The 18,538-nt window shown below is 37.5% G+C and overlaps 1 protein-coding gene across 1 annotated transcript in view; it reads right to left on the bottom strand.

The window, feature by feature from the left end:
• Nucleotides 1–18,538, bottom strand: part of LOC103509093 (carcinoembryonic antigen-related cell adhesion molecule 1) — a 93,608-nt gene that overhangs the window by 41,171 nt on the left and 33,899 nt on the right. The window contains exons 2-3 of the mRNA XM_026823517.1: nt 14,931–15,327; nt 5,631–5,957 (exon numbers count right to left, since the gene is read on the bottom strand). Of these exons, the coding sequence (XP_026679318.1) occupies nt 5,631–5,957; nt 14,931–14,994 (391 nt within the window). The 5' untranslated portion in view covers nt 14,995–15,327. The remainder of the gene's footprint in view (nt 1–5,630; nt 5,958–14,930; nt 15,328–18,538) is intronic.

The following is an 18,538-nucleotide window of genomic DNA, read 5'->3' as shown; positions in this document are numbered from 1 at the left end:
TAATTGCACTGTAATGAGAGAAAGGGGGAGAGAAAGAGAGAGAGGGAGAGAGAGAGAGGATAGAGGAGAGATATCAGAAGGTACCTCATCCCTGGTAATAAAGAGAGAGAGAGAGAGAAGTAGAAGAATAGAAGGAGAGAGGAAAGAGAAAAAGTGTGAAGGAGAGGGATGAACAAAGAGAGAGAGAGAGAGAGAGAAAGAGAGGGACAAGAGAGAGCATTAGAATAGTATTAGGAGCGAGAGTTGTGCAATATAATTTGATTGGGAATAACATATATTTTATTGCTGTATGTTGCTTCCTCAGGACCAACCAATCAAATTTTATTGTTGTACCTATTATAATTACATGTATTCCCCCTGTAGGTACATATATACAGTGTGTGTCAGATGTCCTGTAAGGTACCTTTTATCTATTGAATGGGTAGAAACTTTGAATTCTGATTAATCCCAGGAGGATTTGATTGATCCTAGGATTAGGAAAGGACGCGATGGGCCATTCCGTTGTTTTGGATTAAACAACTGGGTGGAACAAAAAATCCTACCCGTTCAACAGATGAAAGGGTTATACGGGTACCTTACAGGACTTCTGGGACATAGTGTATAATTATGTATGTACTTAGATTATGTATTGTAGATTGTAGGTATTGCACCTACCTAATACTTACTCCCTGTATTTTCCATCGTTGTGTGAATAGGTAAGGGAGTAGATAACAACTTCTGTAATGTTTATGTACCTAACAATCTTTATTGTATGTAGGTACAAGATAAACTGTATATAAACTTTGTAAACTATGCACTGTAGATTGTAGTCGTAATTATTGTAGGGGGAAGCATGATGTAATTATTGTGGATTCATGGAGGAAAGTCTTTGTATAACAAGAACTGTCATATGTTTGTATGATGCAGGACCGTATTTAAGAGGGGGCCCGTCCCCTCCCTTTTTTAAAAGCCACAACGGGAATTGAACCCTGGTCTTGAGAGCCTAGTAGCCCTGGCCCTGACCTAGTAGCTTAGGTCAATGTACTCTAGGTTACAAAAGCTGATTCGAAGAGCCAAGAGGAAAACTCAAATGGACGTCTAGCCAGGATGCCAGGAAAATGCAAAACAAACACAATAATCATACAATAGCTGCAATAATATCATTTCCTATTTTTAACAAGATATTTCCCATTATTTTGTACACTATTTTCCATTTAAATATGAAATAGTGACAGGGTGTAAAATACAGGGTGGTCGGAATTTTTTTTAGAATTATCTACCACGTCCATCGTTAGGAAAGTCCTGAATGAATGAGAGAAATTTAGATATTCATATGTTGAAAGTTATTTCCCATATGTATTATTATGTACCTTAATAAAGTGATTACGCATTATATTCATATGTTGAAAGTTATTTCCCATATGTATTATTATGTACCTTAATAAAGTGATTACGCATTATAATAATAATAATAATAATAATACAAAAAGCCTGATGACCTGAGCAGTCGAAGGATTGCCTCACTAGTATGTGGGTGGATGAAACAGCAACATTTTTGTACCATACTCATACAGTCTTATCCTACAGGGTTCTATCAACCATCAAACATCTCATTCTCCCCACGCTTGGCCCTTTGTATAAAATTTCAAACATTTTTCCCTGAAAAATAAAATGAAAAAATCCCATTCCTCTCACATTATCTCGAAGAGGAAAATCATTACGTCATAATAAAATATTATATCACAAACTTTTAAATTGCCCCGGGCTAATTTATTGTTTTAAAAATATCTCAACCAGTAAAGTTCCTGTAACATGATCCTCTCTCTCTCTCTCTCTCTCTCTCTCTCGTGTCTGGAATTTGCTAATGAGCTTGACATGAGCTTTTGAAAAAAAAAAAATAATAATAATAATAAAATAAAAAAAAATAACTTTCACAACCTCGTCATCCAACAGATTAGAAAGTTGAGACTGTATGTAAAGTAGGTGGATATAATGTTTATGTAAAGTTGAAACTTCAAAGTATACTATCGTCATAATATTACGATATATTTACCTAGAGCAGAGGTACATAGGTACAAGCATACATAATCATCATTATGTGTTAAGAAAGCAAAAGAGAACGTCAAGTTACTGTGAAACTAGCGAAGCGCTTAAAGCATTTCAATTGCAATGTCATAGAAAAGAACAAAAGTGTTCAAATTTGTGTTTCCCAAGATTCATCTAATTATTGCAGATGACGAAGAGTTCGGGACTTCGGAGATATAATGACAAACTGAATGCAAATTCGACGATTTCAAACTTGGAACTGGCTTCTTTCCTTCTTTGTTCAATTAGACAACTTGAAAAAAATCATTTGAGAAGTACAAGATGGTATAATAATGGCACATGGCATAAAAGTACAAACAGAGAAATTGTCTGGAACGCTTTTTTTTCTCTCAAAGAAACATGAAATAAAATTAGAATGATTAATTAAAATTGAAAAACAACATTCAATAATAACTCAGTACTTACTCAGTGCAGATTTCAAAGGAAAAATACAAGTTAACCGTTTGGAAATCCGTTTTCCCCTCGTTTCTGCCGTCTACAGACTGAGTTCACAGGTAACTATTCCCCTCCCATTTCTCACCACTCCCAAGTCACAACACCCCCACTGTTCTAAGTTACCCCAACATTTACCCCGTCTGAACATAATAGCCTCATAGTTCACAATTACCCCTCCGTCAAATATGGCTCCCCAGTTGATTCCGATAATTAAAACCGCATCAGTATTCATCCATATAAATTTCCTACTAAATACATAGGTACCTATATTATACCTATCTACCTACATAACTATGATGTACTAATGTATCTATCTGTGTTATACAACACAAAGCAAATAATTGCACTGTAATGAGAGAAAGAGGGAGAGGGAGAGAGAGAGAAAGAGACAAAGAGAGGGACAAGAGAGAGCATTAGAATAGTATTAGGAGCGAGAGTTGTGCAATATAATTTGATTGGGAATAACATTTTATTGCTGTATGTTGCTTCCTCAGGACCAACCAATCAAATTTTATTGTTGTACCTATAACTATTATAATTACATGTATTCCCCCTGTAGGTACATATACAAAAACAAGTAACGCTGGCAACGTGGGGAAAATAATAGCACTTGACAACAATGCAAAGAGAGATTGTAACAAAACAATAGCACTGGCAAGACTGGTTAATAACAATAAATACAACAATAACAACCGAAGTAACACAATAGTGAAATTGAAGAAAAATAACAGAACGTGGAAAAAAGCAGCAAGAGTGGAAAAATACAAATGGAGAGGACATTAAAGAAGAATATGAAGCGGACTAGAAGAAGGAGAAGAAAAAAACAATAACACCGAGAGAACGAGAAAGAGGAATATGAATGAGAAAACAAAGGAGAAGAGAAAAGAGAGTGGAAAGGAAGAGAAGATATGAGAAAAGAGAGGGTAAGGAAAGAGAATAGAGAGGAGAGAGAAGGGATAGACAGGCAAAATGGCGAATTAACCTGAATACAAATGTCTGATGAAAAAGATGAGCTAGTCGATTCAGAAAACATCAAAACTCTGTTCCGTGTTGATTTATGCCGGGCGTCTCTTCAAACTATTGACGTAGGTTTTTTTTTTTTTAAGAGGTTTGACAGAGGGAACTGTAACTGCTATGGTCTTATCGTCCCGAAATCGAAGAGAGAAGGAAGACAGGATAGGAGAAAGCCAGCCGTTCCGAGAACGAACATTATCCTATCAGGATAAAATCCGCCCCGGGCGGGAATCGAACCCGCGGCCTAGCGCTTACAAGGCAGACGCACTACCAACTAAGCTAACTAGGCTGGCAAAATTTAATTTTATTCAAGCCAGAATGCTCGAAATTCACTACAGTAGATTTGTGCAGGGCCGCTACACAGGCTTTGATTAGAAGATCAACTGTCTTCCTACAAGAGAATTTGTTCCACTATCTCGGTTTTATGATTAGATGTAAGTACGGCCTCCGACTATTTTATTGTCATTGTCATTCTAACCTCCTAAATGAAAGGTGAGTAGGTGTCATTAGTAAGAAAAATAGAGAAAGTAGGAGAACATTTGCCCTTTTTGCTCCATATCTGGAATAGAAAGCATTTTAGGGCACATGAGTAAAAAAAGTCTTGTATTGACCTCCTGGATCTTTGGTTTGAATATTCTAAAAAAAAATTCCAACCACCTTGTAGAATCCTGTATAAATATCTATGTACCTAGATATTTAGATAGGAACCAATACAACATACATAACGTATAGTAGTGGACGATAGACAAATTATGAGTTCCATCAGTGAAAATTATTATTCCCGACATTTGCATTTTTGTTACTTTGGTCCAATTCCAATATCATTGGAAACTCCAAACTCTATGGAGATTATTGCAAGAGAAATGTTCGATCGAAACTAACCATTGCACCAACTAGTACAACAAGTCCAATAACACAAGACAGCATGAACCATGATAATGACGTCCATTTTGTCACGTTCCGACACAAAACTAAAGCGATTTACATTTTACATTATGAGGAAATTTCCTGAGTAGTGGCGGCATCAAGACGATTTCAGGACGAAAATGTCATGAAATTTTCAGTCACCCCTATCAGATGGTGAAATGAAAATTGATCACTCCTTATTCGTCATTGACCAAGGAGCAAGGTAGGCATTGGGGCCCCTTAATTACTCCTGCGGTGCTAAATTCCGTGGGTTTGGAACACACCTATCTACTCATCAGTCTCCTTTGCATCAAAACGCTCTTCGTCAAAACCTGGCTAGGATTCTTCGTCTCCTTGCCTTGTTCTACATCTAGGTAGCTATAGGTACTTACTTTTTTCCCTCCCTTCCTGATGTAAAATCTGCAAGTTTGTTAATGGATTATCCAGCAAAAGCCCTACGTTTTCGCGGAGAATGTCACAAAGGTCGTTTGAATGTCGACGTTCGACAGTTACTCCTCCACTGAGTTCACACAACTCTGTTTTGCCTGCAATCTGTATGCAGCTGGTGACTTTCAATTAGTCAAATGCTTTCCAAGACTTCACTCTGGGAAATGCTCTTGCAGAAATACAAACCTTTCTCACCAGTCTGCTGCAAATGAATACTCGTAGGCGTTGCATACAGAAAATGACTACAAGAGACATCGTAACTTGTAAAGCTCTTGCTCCTGGGCTTGAAACTTTGGCTTTGGAGATTTGTTTCATATTTTACTCCATTCTTTCCTACATAGTCCTCTTTCTAGTCTCCTTTTATGATAGTTATGTGTAGGTAGTTCAAAACTACATATATAGTTTTCTTGTAAAGAATGTCTGTTTATGACATCTATCCTGTTGGCGGAGTAGTCAAGGAGCTCTCCTGATATAAGCAGGAGGATTTGGGTTCAATCCTAGCCGAGATATGTCATTCTATCATCATTTATTTGAGAATTTCGGCTTAGTCGTCATACCTACCACTCAAGAGTACCTATATGTATATGTATGCTTTCAATTCCCCAAAATCGTGGAACCCCTCCACTCACGTTCAGAAAGTCTGTCAGACGAGTAGCTGGGCAGAACAGTCCTGTATCTTGCCAACCTCCTTCCTTATCAACACATTATCTACTACTATTCTACGAAAACGACAAATCTCTTACCGAGAACCAGCAGCCACTTGGGTTTATCATAGAGGTTGCTGTTATCCCGATGTCGGCACTGCCAGTAGCCATCGTCCTCCAGTCGGACATTAACTATCGTCAGTCCACTGGACGATCGGGAATACCGATGTCCAATGTCCACCAACTCTCCATTGTGAAGCCACACGATGTCGTTCGGATTAATAAGGACGTCGCACACGAGCGTCACCTCGTCGCGTTGTTTGACCACGTAGTCTGGGACGGCTTGGTTCTGAAGGTTGTTGTCCGAGGAGAGGGAGGGAGGGGGGTGGTGACGGTGGGCCGCCGTGAGGAATGCCTTGTTGATGTCTGAAAATAGAGAGGAAGACAGGTTAGAAGTTAGATATAAAGGAGCCGCTTTCCTGAGATTCGGGCTGAATTCCTGGAAATAACTTTACAACTTTGCACCTCATATTTCTCAAGATTTTGGCGTCATAACAACAATGACTAGGAGTAAAAAAAATTAACAGCGTTACATATCAAAAGTAGCCGTTTTCAGGTAGCTGTAGAGGAAAAACCACGAATGTGATGGAAGAAAACAGAATGTGTATATTGGGACACGAAAGTAGACCAGTATAATAAGTATGGCTTAACAACCGATCTCCGAAAACTACTAATTACGGTAAGATTTACATTACATAGGTACATATATGATATTTCGTCCACCCTAACACTGAACATAAATTCTTCCAGTGAGGGTTATGGTGGATCAATGGATTCCTACATCTCAATCTGAAGGGGTTTCTAGTAACACGATACAAAACTAGACACTGGTTATCCTCTCGGGAATCCAGCAAACCTCAGATCAATGAAATATAATTGGGAATCAGTCACGTGGGCCTATTTACACCCCCTCTCCCTCCAAACCCTCTTCCCTTCCCCTTCCAACTTCCAATATTAATAGGAAACGGAAGAGATGGAGGGGGAGGAGAAGGACAATGAATAGATGGAGGGGGAGAAGGAAGAGGTGGAGGGAGATTTCAGAGAGTGGGGGAGAAAGTTCTGAAGGAAACAAATGACTAATTCGAGTCAAGGGAATTTTTTCCCTCGGAAAACTACAATAAAGTGGGAGGAAGTGTTTGAAGAGGGAGCTTTTATATTGAGGTGGGGGTGATGATGGGAAAAGAGATAGGAGGAGGAGGGAGAAAGAGGAGGAGAGAGGGATAGGAAGAGGAAGAGTGGAAGGAAGATAGTGAGGTTTTCATAATAAGTTCTTCATTTGGAAAAATGGCAAACGGAAACTTCGTTAGAAAGGGGATTTTGTTGAAGTCATCAACAAATCTTAAGTCGTCCCAGAAATACGTTTGTTGAAGTATGTATATGCAACTCAAATTTTGTGCGATAGGTGAAGTCATACAAGGGTCTTGCTGAGTATATGCAGCTCAAATTTTGTGCGATACGTGAAGTCATACAAGGGTCTTGGTCTGAGGACGAACGAAGACCTAATGTCCGCCACAGTCTGTGAGACAGTCGGAAGTCGGAACGAGTGTGGCGGGAAAATCTTCAGACCAAGGTTTCAAGCTTTCTTCACCACACACGTTAAGATGGTCTGACAGATCAAGGTCTGAGATCAAGTGGCGGTCGTTCGGTCGGTCTGAGCCCGAGTGGGTGGCATATTTTACATTTAGTTTGTCCATGAGACCCATGTCCTTATGAATGATCGCTAAAATATAGGACCATGGACCACAGTTTAAAAGGTTCTCAAGAAATAAACCTAAGAGGGAGGGAGTGAGAGGGAGAGAGGAAGAGAGAGAGAGAGGGAGAGAGAGAGAGAAATAATGTTTCGTGTCGAAGAAGGTTTTTATATTTTCCCCACCAATCAATGTATCTCATTAAAATTTTCTTCCTTGTTTGATTTGCTTCCCCTTTACAAACAACTCCATGGTCGAGTAGCACTGTGTACAAACAGAGGGGATCTTAAGAAACTTATTATGAAATCCGATTATCCGATGCCTATTGAACCTAATTGAAAGTGAGAAATTTGGCACATCCACAAATAGATCAGTTGCGCTTACTTGGGTGATGTTTCAAAGTCATAGAGCAGGAAAAATGAGGACCAACTGAATTTTTCTTTTTCTTCTACGACTTTCAGATACCAAGATAAATCGATTTAAAAAATACCGGTAAATCGTGAAGTTTGACGTCACGGCATACGCTCCTGTAGGCAATGACGTCATAATTCATTACTCTCGCTTCGTTTGTTTGTGCGCAAGCGTTTCTGCGCAGTTTGACGTGAAATCTGACGTCACAACTCTTTGAACTTTTTCATTAGAATGGCAATTAAAAATTGAATTTTCGGCCTTTTAAAGTTACCCTTTCGGAGTTTCGACCTCAAATTTGGATTTGTCACTACTTTTTACGTAGGAATTGACCATTTATGAATAATTTTTACCCATTTGCAACTCCTCCATTGAAAGTGAGAAATTTGGCACATCCACTAATTTTATTATTATTATTATTTACTCTTTATTGTTTATAATTACATGTACACAAAATACACAAAAATTACAAGCAAGGGGCGAAATTATTGCCTAAGGCAATCTCTACTTTTCTTACTTTTTTTTCTTACTTTTTCTTTAATTTCTACTTTTCTTACTTTTTTTGCAGGGAAATAAATATCTTCCTCCCTAATTATTTATTTATTTTTGACACGAAGAAGAAGAGCTTCGACGAGCAAGTATGTTAAACTATTTAACTAAGCAGGTAGCTAGGTAGACTTTTTCCAATGAAATTTCCACCGTTTGGGTGGATAGAGCTCATTCCGATTGTGTGGAACAGCTCAATACGTGAGAATCCTGTCAATTCTGTACTTGGAGAGAAAGAGAGAAACAATAAATAACAATTTATTGAAGAAGGAAAAAAAATCACTGTACATTACGAACAAATTCGTGGGTAAATATTATAAATATTCAGATTAGATAATGGCCCAATCCACTCGACCCCCCGAGAATACCTTTTTGTTCCTCCTCCTCCTCCTCCTCCTCCTCCTCCTCCTCCTCCTCTTTGCCAAGGAAATTCTCAAGCTATACGGCACAGACTATACAAGGTAGGTACTATGGTATTATTATCAACTAATTTCATATTGTTCTCGATGATAGAGATATAGTGGGGGGGGGGCGTAATAATAAAGTTGGGGGGAGGGAGAAGTGTAATTAATTTTATAACTTTAGAGAGCTTTAGCCACACATGGGTAAGATGGATGGATCTTTATACCTAACAATACCTAGGTACTAGGTAGCTTATGGCTTATGTAGTTTTCTTTCGGAATTCCCCTCTAATCTCTTTACACTTTGTCTTTTTTCTCTCTCTCTCTCTCTCTCTCTCGCTCTCTCTCTCTTTGGCCTTCGCGGTGTTTCTCTTTGTCTCTCTCGCTCTCCCTGTCTCCGCCCTCTCTTGATCTGTTTTCTCAAATTGAATTGAGACTAAAAATAAGTAAACGAAGTAAAAGAAAAAAACGTCCTATGTCCTATGTATTTTGAATCCAATAGGAAAATATAGGGAAAAACAATCTAGCAAAGCAAAATGCAATGATAAAAAATCTTCTAAGTCCAACAGAGATTTTATTTTTAGAAAAACGGGGGGGGGGGAATTTTGCTCCCTAAAGCAGAAGAAGAATGAAAATTTTCCTGTGTTTAATAACGAGTAGGAAACATGGGCACAGATTTGATGAGACGAAACAGTTTAACATTGTTGTTAATGATGAGTTTAACATTGTTGTTAATGATGAGTTTAATGAGATTGTTATTATCGCGAGTTATCTCCTTGGAGATACCTATCTGATGTACCTACATTATATGTACCTAAAGCCTAAAGGTCTTTAATTTACTCCTACACTAGGTAATGTCTTCAGGAAATTGTTTAACAGTCCATTTTTACTGGATTTGTCTACATCGAGAAATAACCAGGGTGCTGAAAGCCTAAATCGAGTGACTGGGTTTCGGAACTCTAATATTGAACTCTATAGGTATCGGGAAGCTCCGCACTCTATAATGTTATAACCCAATCAGCTCCACCTAAATCAGTGGAAGTAACCCAATAATAGAGTTCTTCCACCCTAACTAGTGGCACCCTATTATCACTAGTTTTCTTCTTTTCCGTCGGCTTTTCCCGTGTTCAGACGGGGTCAGCGTTTTTCGTCAAACTCTCAATCAGCCCTGGGTTGAATACTTAAATTAAGCATTAGGAACGTGAACTAAAACAAGCACACAAGTAAAACAACGCTTTTCTTCTCTTACCCTACAAACCTACTCACTTATGAAACTGTCATCTCTCCCTTCGCTTCATATAACTTCCGCTCTTTATTTCATCACTGCTTATGCTTCATTCTTCTTGTTTAAGTAAGAAATCAGTTGGATGACTTGTGTTTTCAAACAAACCACGGGATGATGTGAATTTCTTTTCAAGTATCATGATGTCATGATTTTTATAATGTTAAGAAGACGGAAAACGTGTTGATTTCAATCAGAGTGTTACCCTGTAGTCCTGTTTTGATCTCGTTATTAGTTATTACATACAAGGTTGTTACCCAATAATTGAATTCTAAAGACTCAATTCAAACAGAAGAACAGTATAATAATATGACACAATATGAGAAAGATAAAGGGGAAGATTGGATAAGTAAATACCTATGAATATAGCACAGGGATGATTTTATTCTGTTTTGGCTCACTTAGAAGTCAGAACTCACTCACTTCTGAGACTTTTGAGTGAAACCAAAACACGCCTTGCCTTTGAATTGCATGTTCCTATCTCAACCAAACGTTCCGATTGTTAAATTACACCGAAAACCGCCAAAAAGCGGTAAAATGCCGCCAAGCGTTGCATCGGTCTTAACCAAAAGTTTCGTGTCGCATTCTCACATTTGACATCTACATACCAAATTTCAAGTCTCTAGCTCTTACCGTTCTCGAGATATTTTGTTTACAGACAGACAGAAGGACAGACAGACATCCCCATTTGAACAATAAGTGTAATGAGAGCGTTATGGTTTTTGTTACGCCAAACTTCTCATTTCCTTATTGAAGAAAGAGAAAAGAAACAGGCAACGGGATTTTTTTCAATATTTCATAAAGGGAAAAAATGTGCACCTCCGTTTTTTCCACGAAGAAAAGAAATATAAAAGAAAGAAAGAAAACTACCCGGTGAGTATTAATATACGGTATGAGGGTATGATTTATGTTCTCCTTGAACAAAACACTTGGAACCTGGAAAGTCTCATGTAGAGCCAGGAACTGGGAGAAGGAGGAGGAGAAGAAGAGAAAGAGGAGGAGGAGGTATTGGAGCAGGGTGAGAGAAGTGGGAGAAGGGGGAGGAGAAAGAGGAGAAGAAGAAGAGGGAGGAGGAAGAGAAAGAGGAGGTAGTGGAGCAGGAGGAGGAGAAGGAGGAGGTAGTGGAGGTGAAAGAGAAGTAGGAGAAGGAGGAAGAGGAGAAATTAGATTAATTTTTTTATGTGCAGATATTTTTTATTGGCTTCCTGGGATGAAGGAGTAGTACAATCTGTTTATTTTAGCTTGCGAATTTTTGTAACCGATATGATGAATCATCAAAACACTTGATCATTTTCAACTTATTGTTTCATTACAAATTTTCATCAGTAAATGTTTTATTCAAATTAAATTGATCCCAAGTCGATTCAGAAAACTTCTCCTGGAGGGAACTTTTGAGAAGGGTCCAAAGTTCCAAGTTACAAAATGATAGAGCAGAAGTCCAATAAATAATTGTCCAATGTTCATACTGTCATTGAAAGACTTTCAAAATACAATACCGCGTGTGCTCTGATAATTTGGTACAATTTTAGGACAAAAGTGGGAAAACTCTATCTAAACCTAAAACTGTCAAAATAATGACTACCTATCCTATTTTGACAGAATAACTGAAGCACTATTATATACACATAGGTAAGTATACCTAATATGTTATACTTGTACTTTTCCCCCAAACAAATTAAAGATTAAAGCTCCCTCGACATGCTCAAAGAATCAGAATAGCAGATCTTTCTTGAGGCGAAATTTAATATAAATAAAGAAGGTGACAGTTTAAACAAAAAGAATTCAAATACCTTCGGGTCAAATCTCGTTTTTCTGTACGCTTGGATAAAAGCTTGTTCCAGAAATCCTTGCCAGAATAGTAATAAGAAAGAACTTCATTCGAGACTTAAAAAACCTGATAGCAAATATTCCCATGCAAATAAAATCGGTGCAATTCTTTCTTCTCTTCCTGCTCCTTTTCCACCCTCTTTTTCTTCTTCAATAGCTGCTGCATCTTTTTCGGCTTCTTCTTCTACTTCTGCTCCTTCTTCTTTTCCTTAGTCTTCTTTTTCTTTGAATTCTCTACCTACCTACCTACCTACCTACCTACCTACCTACCTACCTACCTACCTACCTACCTACCTACCTACCTACCTACCTACCTACCTACCTACCTACCTACCTACCTACCTACCTACCTACCTACCTACCTACCTACCTACCTACCTACCTACCTACCTACCTACCTACCTACCTACCTACCTACCTACCTACCTACCTACCTACCTACCTACCTACCTACCTACCTACCTACCTACCTACTATCTAATGGAAGCCAAGGTGGTGTGTAATTAATGTAAAAATGAATAGGCACCTACTAGTGTTTAAGAACCTTACCCATTGAAATTTTTCTTTCTCCCCCCTTCCCTTTTTTTGTGTCCGCTTTTTTTTTTTTTTAAGTTTTTTTTTTTTTTTTTTTTTCATTTTTTATCTCAAGATTCTTTCCTTCTTTTTCTTCAACCTCGTTGCTCATCCTTTTCTCCTTCTCCTTCCTTGGTTTCTGTTCTTTCCTCATCTTTTCTACGAAGCCTTTTTATTCCACATGAAGTTTGCTGGCAACTATTTTGCTTATTTTTCCTCTCAGGTCATGGCATATCTGGAGAAAAGTTTCGTTAGAAGTGCCCATGGAGAGAATCTCACAAACCACAAGAGTTGAAAGTTTCCTGGGGACAGGAGTTGACAACTATGTAGTTCGTAGGACAATAGAGAGTCAGGATACCATGGGACAGTGTTCTCAAAGGTTTGAAATTCTTCAAAGATCCTTTGATTATTAAGCTTTAGTATAAGAGATAAGAAAGATAAAAGAAAATTCCTTTTCATACATTTCCCCGTGGGTTTCACGGGTTCTTGTGGTCAATTTTATACCTACGGTCAGAATAGTTAGGTCAAAAGGTTAAAGGCACACTTAGGTTACTTAAGATAATTCGAAGTTAAAATCAACTTGAGAAAAAATAAGAACAAACCTTTAGCTTTAGGTACCTTTATTCTTTGTTACAAATCTTGTAACTGACTTGTAACTGTATGTCTGTTGTAAGTTTCTGACTTACAACAGACATACCTACCACGTTACAGCTGTTGTCTTCGTTTGTTTGTGCGCAAGCGTTTCTGCGCAGTTTGACGTGAAATCTGACGTCACAACTCTTTGAACTTTTTCATTAGAATGGCAATTAAAAATTGAATTTTCGGCCTTTTAAAGTTACCCTTTCGGAGTTTCGACCTCAAATTTGGATTTGTCACTACTTTTTACGTAGGAATTGACCATTTATGAATAATTTTTACCCATTTGCAACTCCTCCATTGAAAGTGAGAAATTTGGCACATCCACTAATTGAGAGAAAAAGAGAGAGAGAGAGAGAAATGTCATTTTTTCCAATAATATCTACCAAGATACGAGTATAGGGGAGAGAGGGGCAAAGTGATACCAGAGAGGGGCAAAGTGACACATTGTGCAGTCAGAAAAAAATAGCTCCACTGAATTTTTTTATTCAATTATCCAATCAGGTGAACGTACAAAATTAGCTTCATTTATTAATTTTCTCTTTAATTAATTATTAGCATTTTGTTCTAATAATAATAAAAAAAAAAAATGTTATTTTTTTCTAATTGACTTGAACCTTTTTGCTTCACGCCTCTGTGAGCTTCATGAAAAAATTGTAGGTAGGTATTTTTTCATTAAATTTGAGATATATTTTTTATATAAAATAACTTGATTTTTACATAAATATTTTACTTGATTTTTACAATTTACTTTTCCTTCATCACCTGTTTAAAAACATCAGGGATGAACTTGAGTTTTTTAAATTTAAAATTTAAAAATACCTACTTAATACCGAAATCATTAAAAACACTCATTTTGTACCGAGAAAGAGAATGTAATAAATAAATAAGGATTAAAAAAAAAGTAAAAATGGACTAGGTAGTTTCATACTTTGTCTGTTGTATTTTACAGGTATTTTTTTCTATAGGTTGTGTATACGTATATCTACATTTTATAAAATCGACCCTGTAGCCGTATTCCTTATTTGATATTCTTACTTCTTTTATTATTCCTTCTTTCGACCAATATTATTCCTTCTTTCGACCTCCCTGACCCTCTCTCCTTCTTTCTTTCTCTCTCCTTTTTCCCTCTTTCTCTCTCCCTCCCCTCTACAGTCTCTCCCTTTCTCCACCTCTATTTCTCTCTCTGTCCATTACGTTCTCTCTGAAATAAATTTTCTCAATATTTGTACTCTAATATTCAGAATAAAATCAAATCGATTTCTCCTTCCCTCCCTCTCTCTCTCTCTCCCTTTTAGTTTATTTTTAAAAGACTCTATCTCTTTCTCTCTCTGTCTGTTATTTCAAATCGAGAAAAGCACCAAGAGAGAGAGAAAAAAAGTAAGAGAAAAAATAAAATTAATTAAAACTGTGTTCTAACAAAATAATTAGAAACAGGATTGGTGTTAAATAAAGAGAGAGAGAGAGAGAGAGAGAGAGAGAGAGAGAGAGAGAGAGAGAGAGAGAGAGAGAGAGAGAGAGAGAGAGAGAGCGAAAGAGAGAGAAAGGGGGGGGAGAGAGAAATAGAGAGAGAGGAAAGAAAAGAGAGAAATAGATAAAGATAAATTAAGATCCTGAAGGAATCACAGGTATCTACATAATATACAATAACATGTTTGTGTAAATGTACATTGTTTGTTCATCTAGGTATTCTAGCTGTTGGTTGGTACCTATAAATAATATTATGTATGTGCTTACCTAACTTACTTAATATGTAAATAAAAAAAAAATCTCCAGTATCAAAAAGTGATGAGATCCCATGAAAAACTCAACTTTGAAGTTTGAAGACTCAAATCTACAAATAGAATAGAATATCGAACACTTTTGAAAGTTAAGAAGGGAACCGCAACGAAAAAAGTCTGGCCACCCCTGCTATAGGATAAGGAAAGTAATAATGGAAAATTTTTCTGGATAAAAGGTTTTACAAGGTTGTACTTACATGGTATCTGGATGGCGAGGACTAAGATGACAAGTAGAACTCCCTTGTAGCATCCTTCATACATGATGAATACCGGTGATTATCTCAATCCATCACATCAACTGATTCATAATCCACTGATCTCATTGGATTCATCACTACAAGTCCACTAATCCAATGCTTTATTCATCTCTTGATATTCAAATGATCACTTGGTCTATAATCAAAAGACACTGATAGAACTGTTGTTGTTTTCGATATTTTTAATGTTGCTGTTTAATTGGTAATAATATTGTGAATCACTAGTTATTGTTAATCACTGGTTGTTGTTAATCACTGGTTATTGTTAATCACTGGTTAATAAATCAGCTCGGACTATAGGGATTATTATTGTTATGGACACAAGGTTTGGATTTCACTAAATTGGAAAAGAAACAGAAGATTTTTGTTAAGTTAAAATAGCTACTAATTAAGAGAAATAATGAAATTACCTAACCTAGTGTATTCTGTATTCACAGGAGTTGCTTTGAAATTTTAGAAGATTGGTATAGGGCAGGGGTTTCCAACTTCCATGTGTCTGCGGGCCACATGCTACATTGGGCAGATAGGTAGGTATTACCTACTTCGCGGGCCAAAAAGGTGAACCAAAATAGAGAGACAAATGAAATTATAATGCTTCAGACAAAAATGGAGAATCTGTTTGATTTAAAATTCTTCTTTCTTATGTTTTATTTGCACATAAGATACATGAAAGTACATTGTACAATGGTCAATTTCTAATCTAAATCATATAAAATTCAAAATAATTATTATTTATGACATTATGATCCAATGAACGAACGTGTTCTACGAGTATTATTAGAATTAAAAGTTGTCATAATCTAATATAATATATTATGTTTGTATCCTATTTCTTAGGTCATGTTATAATTTAATCCAGCTTTACTCGTTCAAAGTCCAGCTTTACTCGTTCATTATTTCAAACAAAGCGGGACAACTATTCTGAATTCAGGACACAGAAAAGACAGAAAAGTTTTACGACCATGGAGATATACTGCCACTGTAATATCCATTATGGTTTAGGTGGTGGGGGAGATGAAAATGAATAGCAAAAGTCTTTGAACTTGACTCATCCTTGCCATAACTTGAGGGTAAATCAGGAAAAAACATTTCAGATGGCTTTTTAAATATTAAATAGCCCTCGGGTGTAAGGAGTAGGGGATGGGGAAGTATACAGGGTGTAGCGGACAGAGGGATGGAAAAATATACTGGATGGTGCAACAAAAAAGTTACTTTTTCAAGAGGTTTGATAGAGGGGACACTGTTACTGCTAGGGTCTTATTGTCCTGAAAGTGAAGAGAGACGGAAGAGGGGATAGGACAAAGCCAGCCGATCCGAGAACGAAACTTATCCCTCCAGGACAAAATCCGCCCCGGGCCGCCCCGGGCGGGAATCGAATCCGCGACCAAGGCAGACGTGCTACCGGAAAAAAAATTGAGTAGAAGTAACGTTGCACGTGGTTGGTATCCGGCTGAGTGACTTTCTGGACATCAATGAGGAGCTGCTGGCGTCCAGAACAAAGTCCATGTAAGAATGGAGGGTAAAACACGTCCTATTTCAGCCAACCGACTCGAATGAACGGAAAAAAACATGCTCAGGAACCGATTTTTTCATACCCTGTTCCATTGATTAGGCTATATAATCGCTAAAATATAGGACCATGGACCACAGTTTAAAAGGTTCTCAAGAAATAAACCTAAGAGGGAGGGAGTGAGAGGGAGAGAGGAAGAGAGAGAGAGAGGGAGAGAGAGAGAGAAATAATGTTTCGTGTCGAAGAAGGTTTTTATATTTTCCCCACCAATCAATGTATCTCATTAAAATTTTCTTCCTTGTTTGATTTGCTTCCCCTTTACAAACAACTCCATGGTCGAGTAGCACTGTGTACAAACAGAGGGGATCTTAAGAAACTTATTATGAAATCCGATTATCCGATGCCTATTGAACCTAATTGAAAGTGAGAAATTTGGCACATCCACACTTCTTTCTTTAGGTGCAAAACAAAAAAAGAAAACTTTTTTAATTGTAAGAGGTAGTATCATAATTTAGCCAGAGAGAGAGAGAGAGAAGGAGGGTTACTTGGGTGATGTTTCAAAGTCATAGAGCAGGAAAAATGAGGACCAACTGAATTTTTCTTTTTCTTCTACGACTTTCAGATACCACCTCAAAACGTGTTTTGACACTAAAAACTGACCATCGAAAATTTGACCCGATTACATTACTTTCCTTCCTATAGGACAGGGGTGGCCAAACCGGGAACCGCGGTTCCCTTGGGAACCGCAAGCCCATTTTAAGGGAACCGCAAGCTTATTTTGAGGGAACCAAAAAAAACGGGAAAAAAATAAAAGTGTAAAAGTACTTTATTGAGTACCTACCTAATGGAGATATTTTGAATATTTCGGTAGGGATCGGTTTGAAGTGTGGTAAACGCAGCTATACGGAAACAAGTTGTAAAAAGAAATTCACTGACACTGATTCTTGGTAGGCTGGGATCGGTTTGAAGTGTGGTAAACGCAGCTATACGGAAACAAGTTGTAAAAAGAAATTCACTGACACTGATTCTTGGTAGGCTTGCCAAATATCCAAAATGTCGATTCGGGACGCGAATCCGCGAACATAATTGCCAAATCCGCGAACATAATCGCAAAATCTGCGAACAAAATCGCCAAATCCGCGAACATAATCGCGAAATCCGCGAACATAATCGCAAAATCCGCGAACATAATCGCCAAATCCGCGAACAAAATCGCCAAATCCGCGAAGCTCGAGGGTTCGGTATGAAGTGGATTTCCAGAAGTTGGCAGATGCCATTTTGAAGAAAAATGGCTTAGCAACAAAAATTGGTGAGTTTATTTTTTATTCTTTGGGTGTGGGTGGGGGGGGGGGGGGGGAACCTCGAACACTTTTGAAAGTTAAGAAGGGAACCGCAACGAAAAAAGTCTGGCCACCCCTGCTATAGGATAAGGAAAGTAATAATGGAAAATTTTTCTGGATAAAAGGTTTTACAAGGTTGTACTTACATGGTATCTGGATGGCGAGGACTAAGATGACAAGTAGAACTCCCTTGTAGCATCCTTCATACATGATGAATACCGGTGATTATCTCAATCCATCACATCAACTGATTCATAATCCACTGATCTCATTGGATTCATCACTACAAGTCCACTAATCCAATGCTTTATTCATCTCTTGATATTCAAATGATCACTTGGTCTATAATCAAAAGACACTGATAGAACTGTTGTTGTTTTCGATATTTTTAATGTTGCTGTTTAATTGGTAATAATATTGTGAATCACTAGTTACTAGTCATTGTTAATCACTGATTAATAAATCAGCTCAGACTATATGGGGATTATTATTGTTATGGACACAAGGTTTGGTTTTCACTAAATTGGAAAAGAAACAGAAGATTTTTGTTAAGTTAAAATAGCTACTAATTAAGAGAAATAATGAAATTACCTAACCTAGTGTATTCTGTATTCACAGGAGTTGCTTTGAAATTTTAGAAGATTGGTATAGGGCAGGGGTTTCCAACTTCCATGTGTCTGCGGGCCACATGCTACATT

Source organism: Diaphorina citri, unplaced genomic scaffold, assembly GCF_000475195.1.
Source record: "Diaphorina citri unplaced genomic scaffold, Diaci psyllid genome assembly version 1.1 scaffold466, whole genome shotgun sequence".
Taxonomy (NCBI): domain Eukaryota; kingdom Metazoa; phylum Arthropoda; class Insecta; order Hemiptera; family Psyllidae; genus Diaphorina; species Diaphorina citri.
Note: the sequence above shows the minus strand (reverse complement) of the source record. Positions and strands in the feature narration are given on the sequence as shown.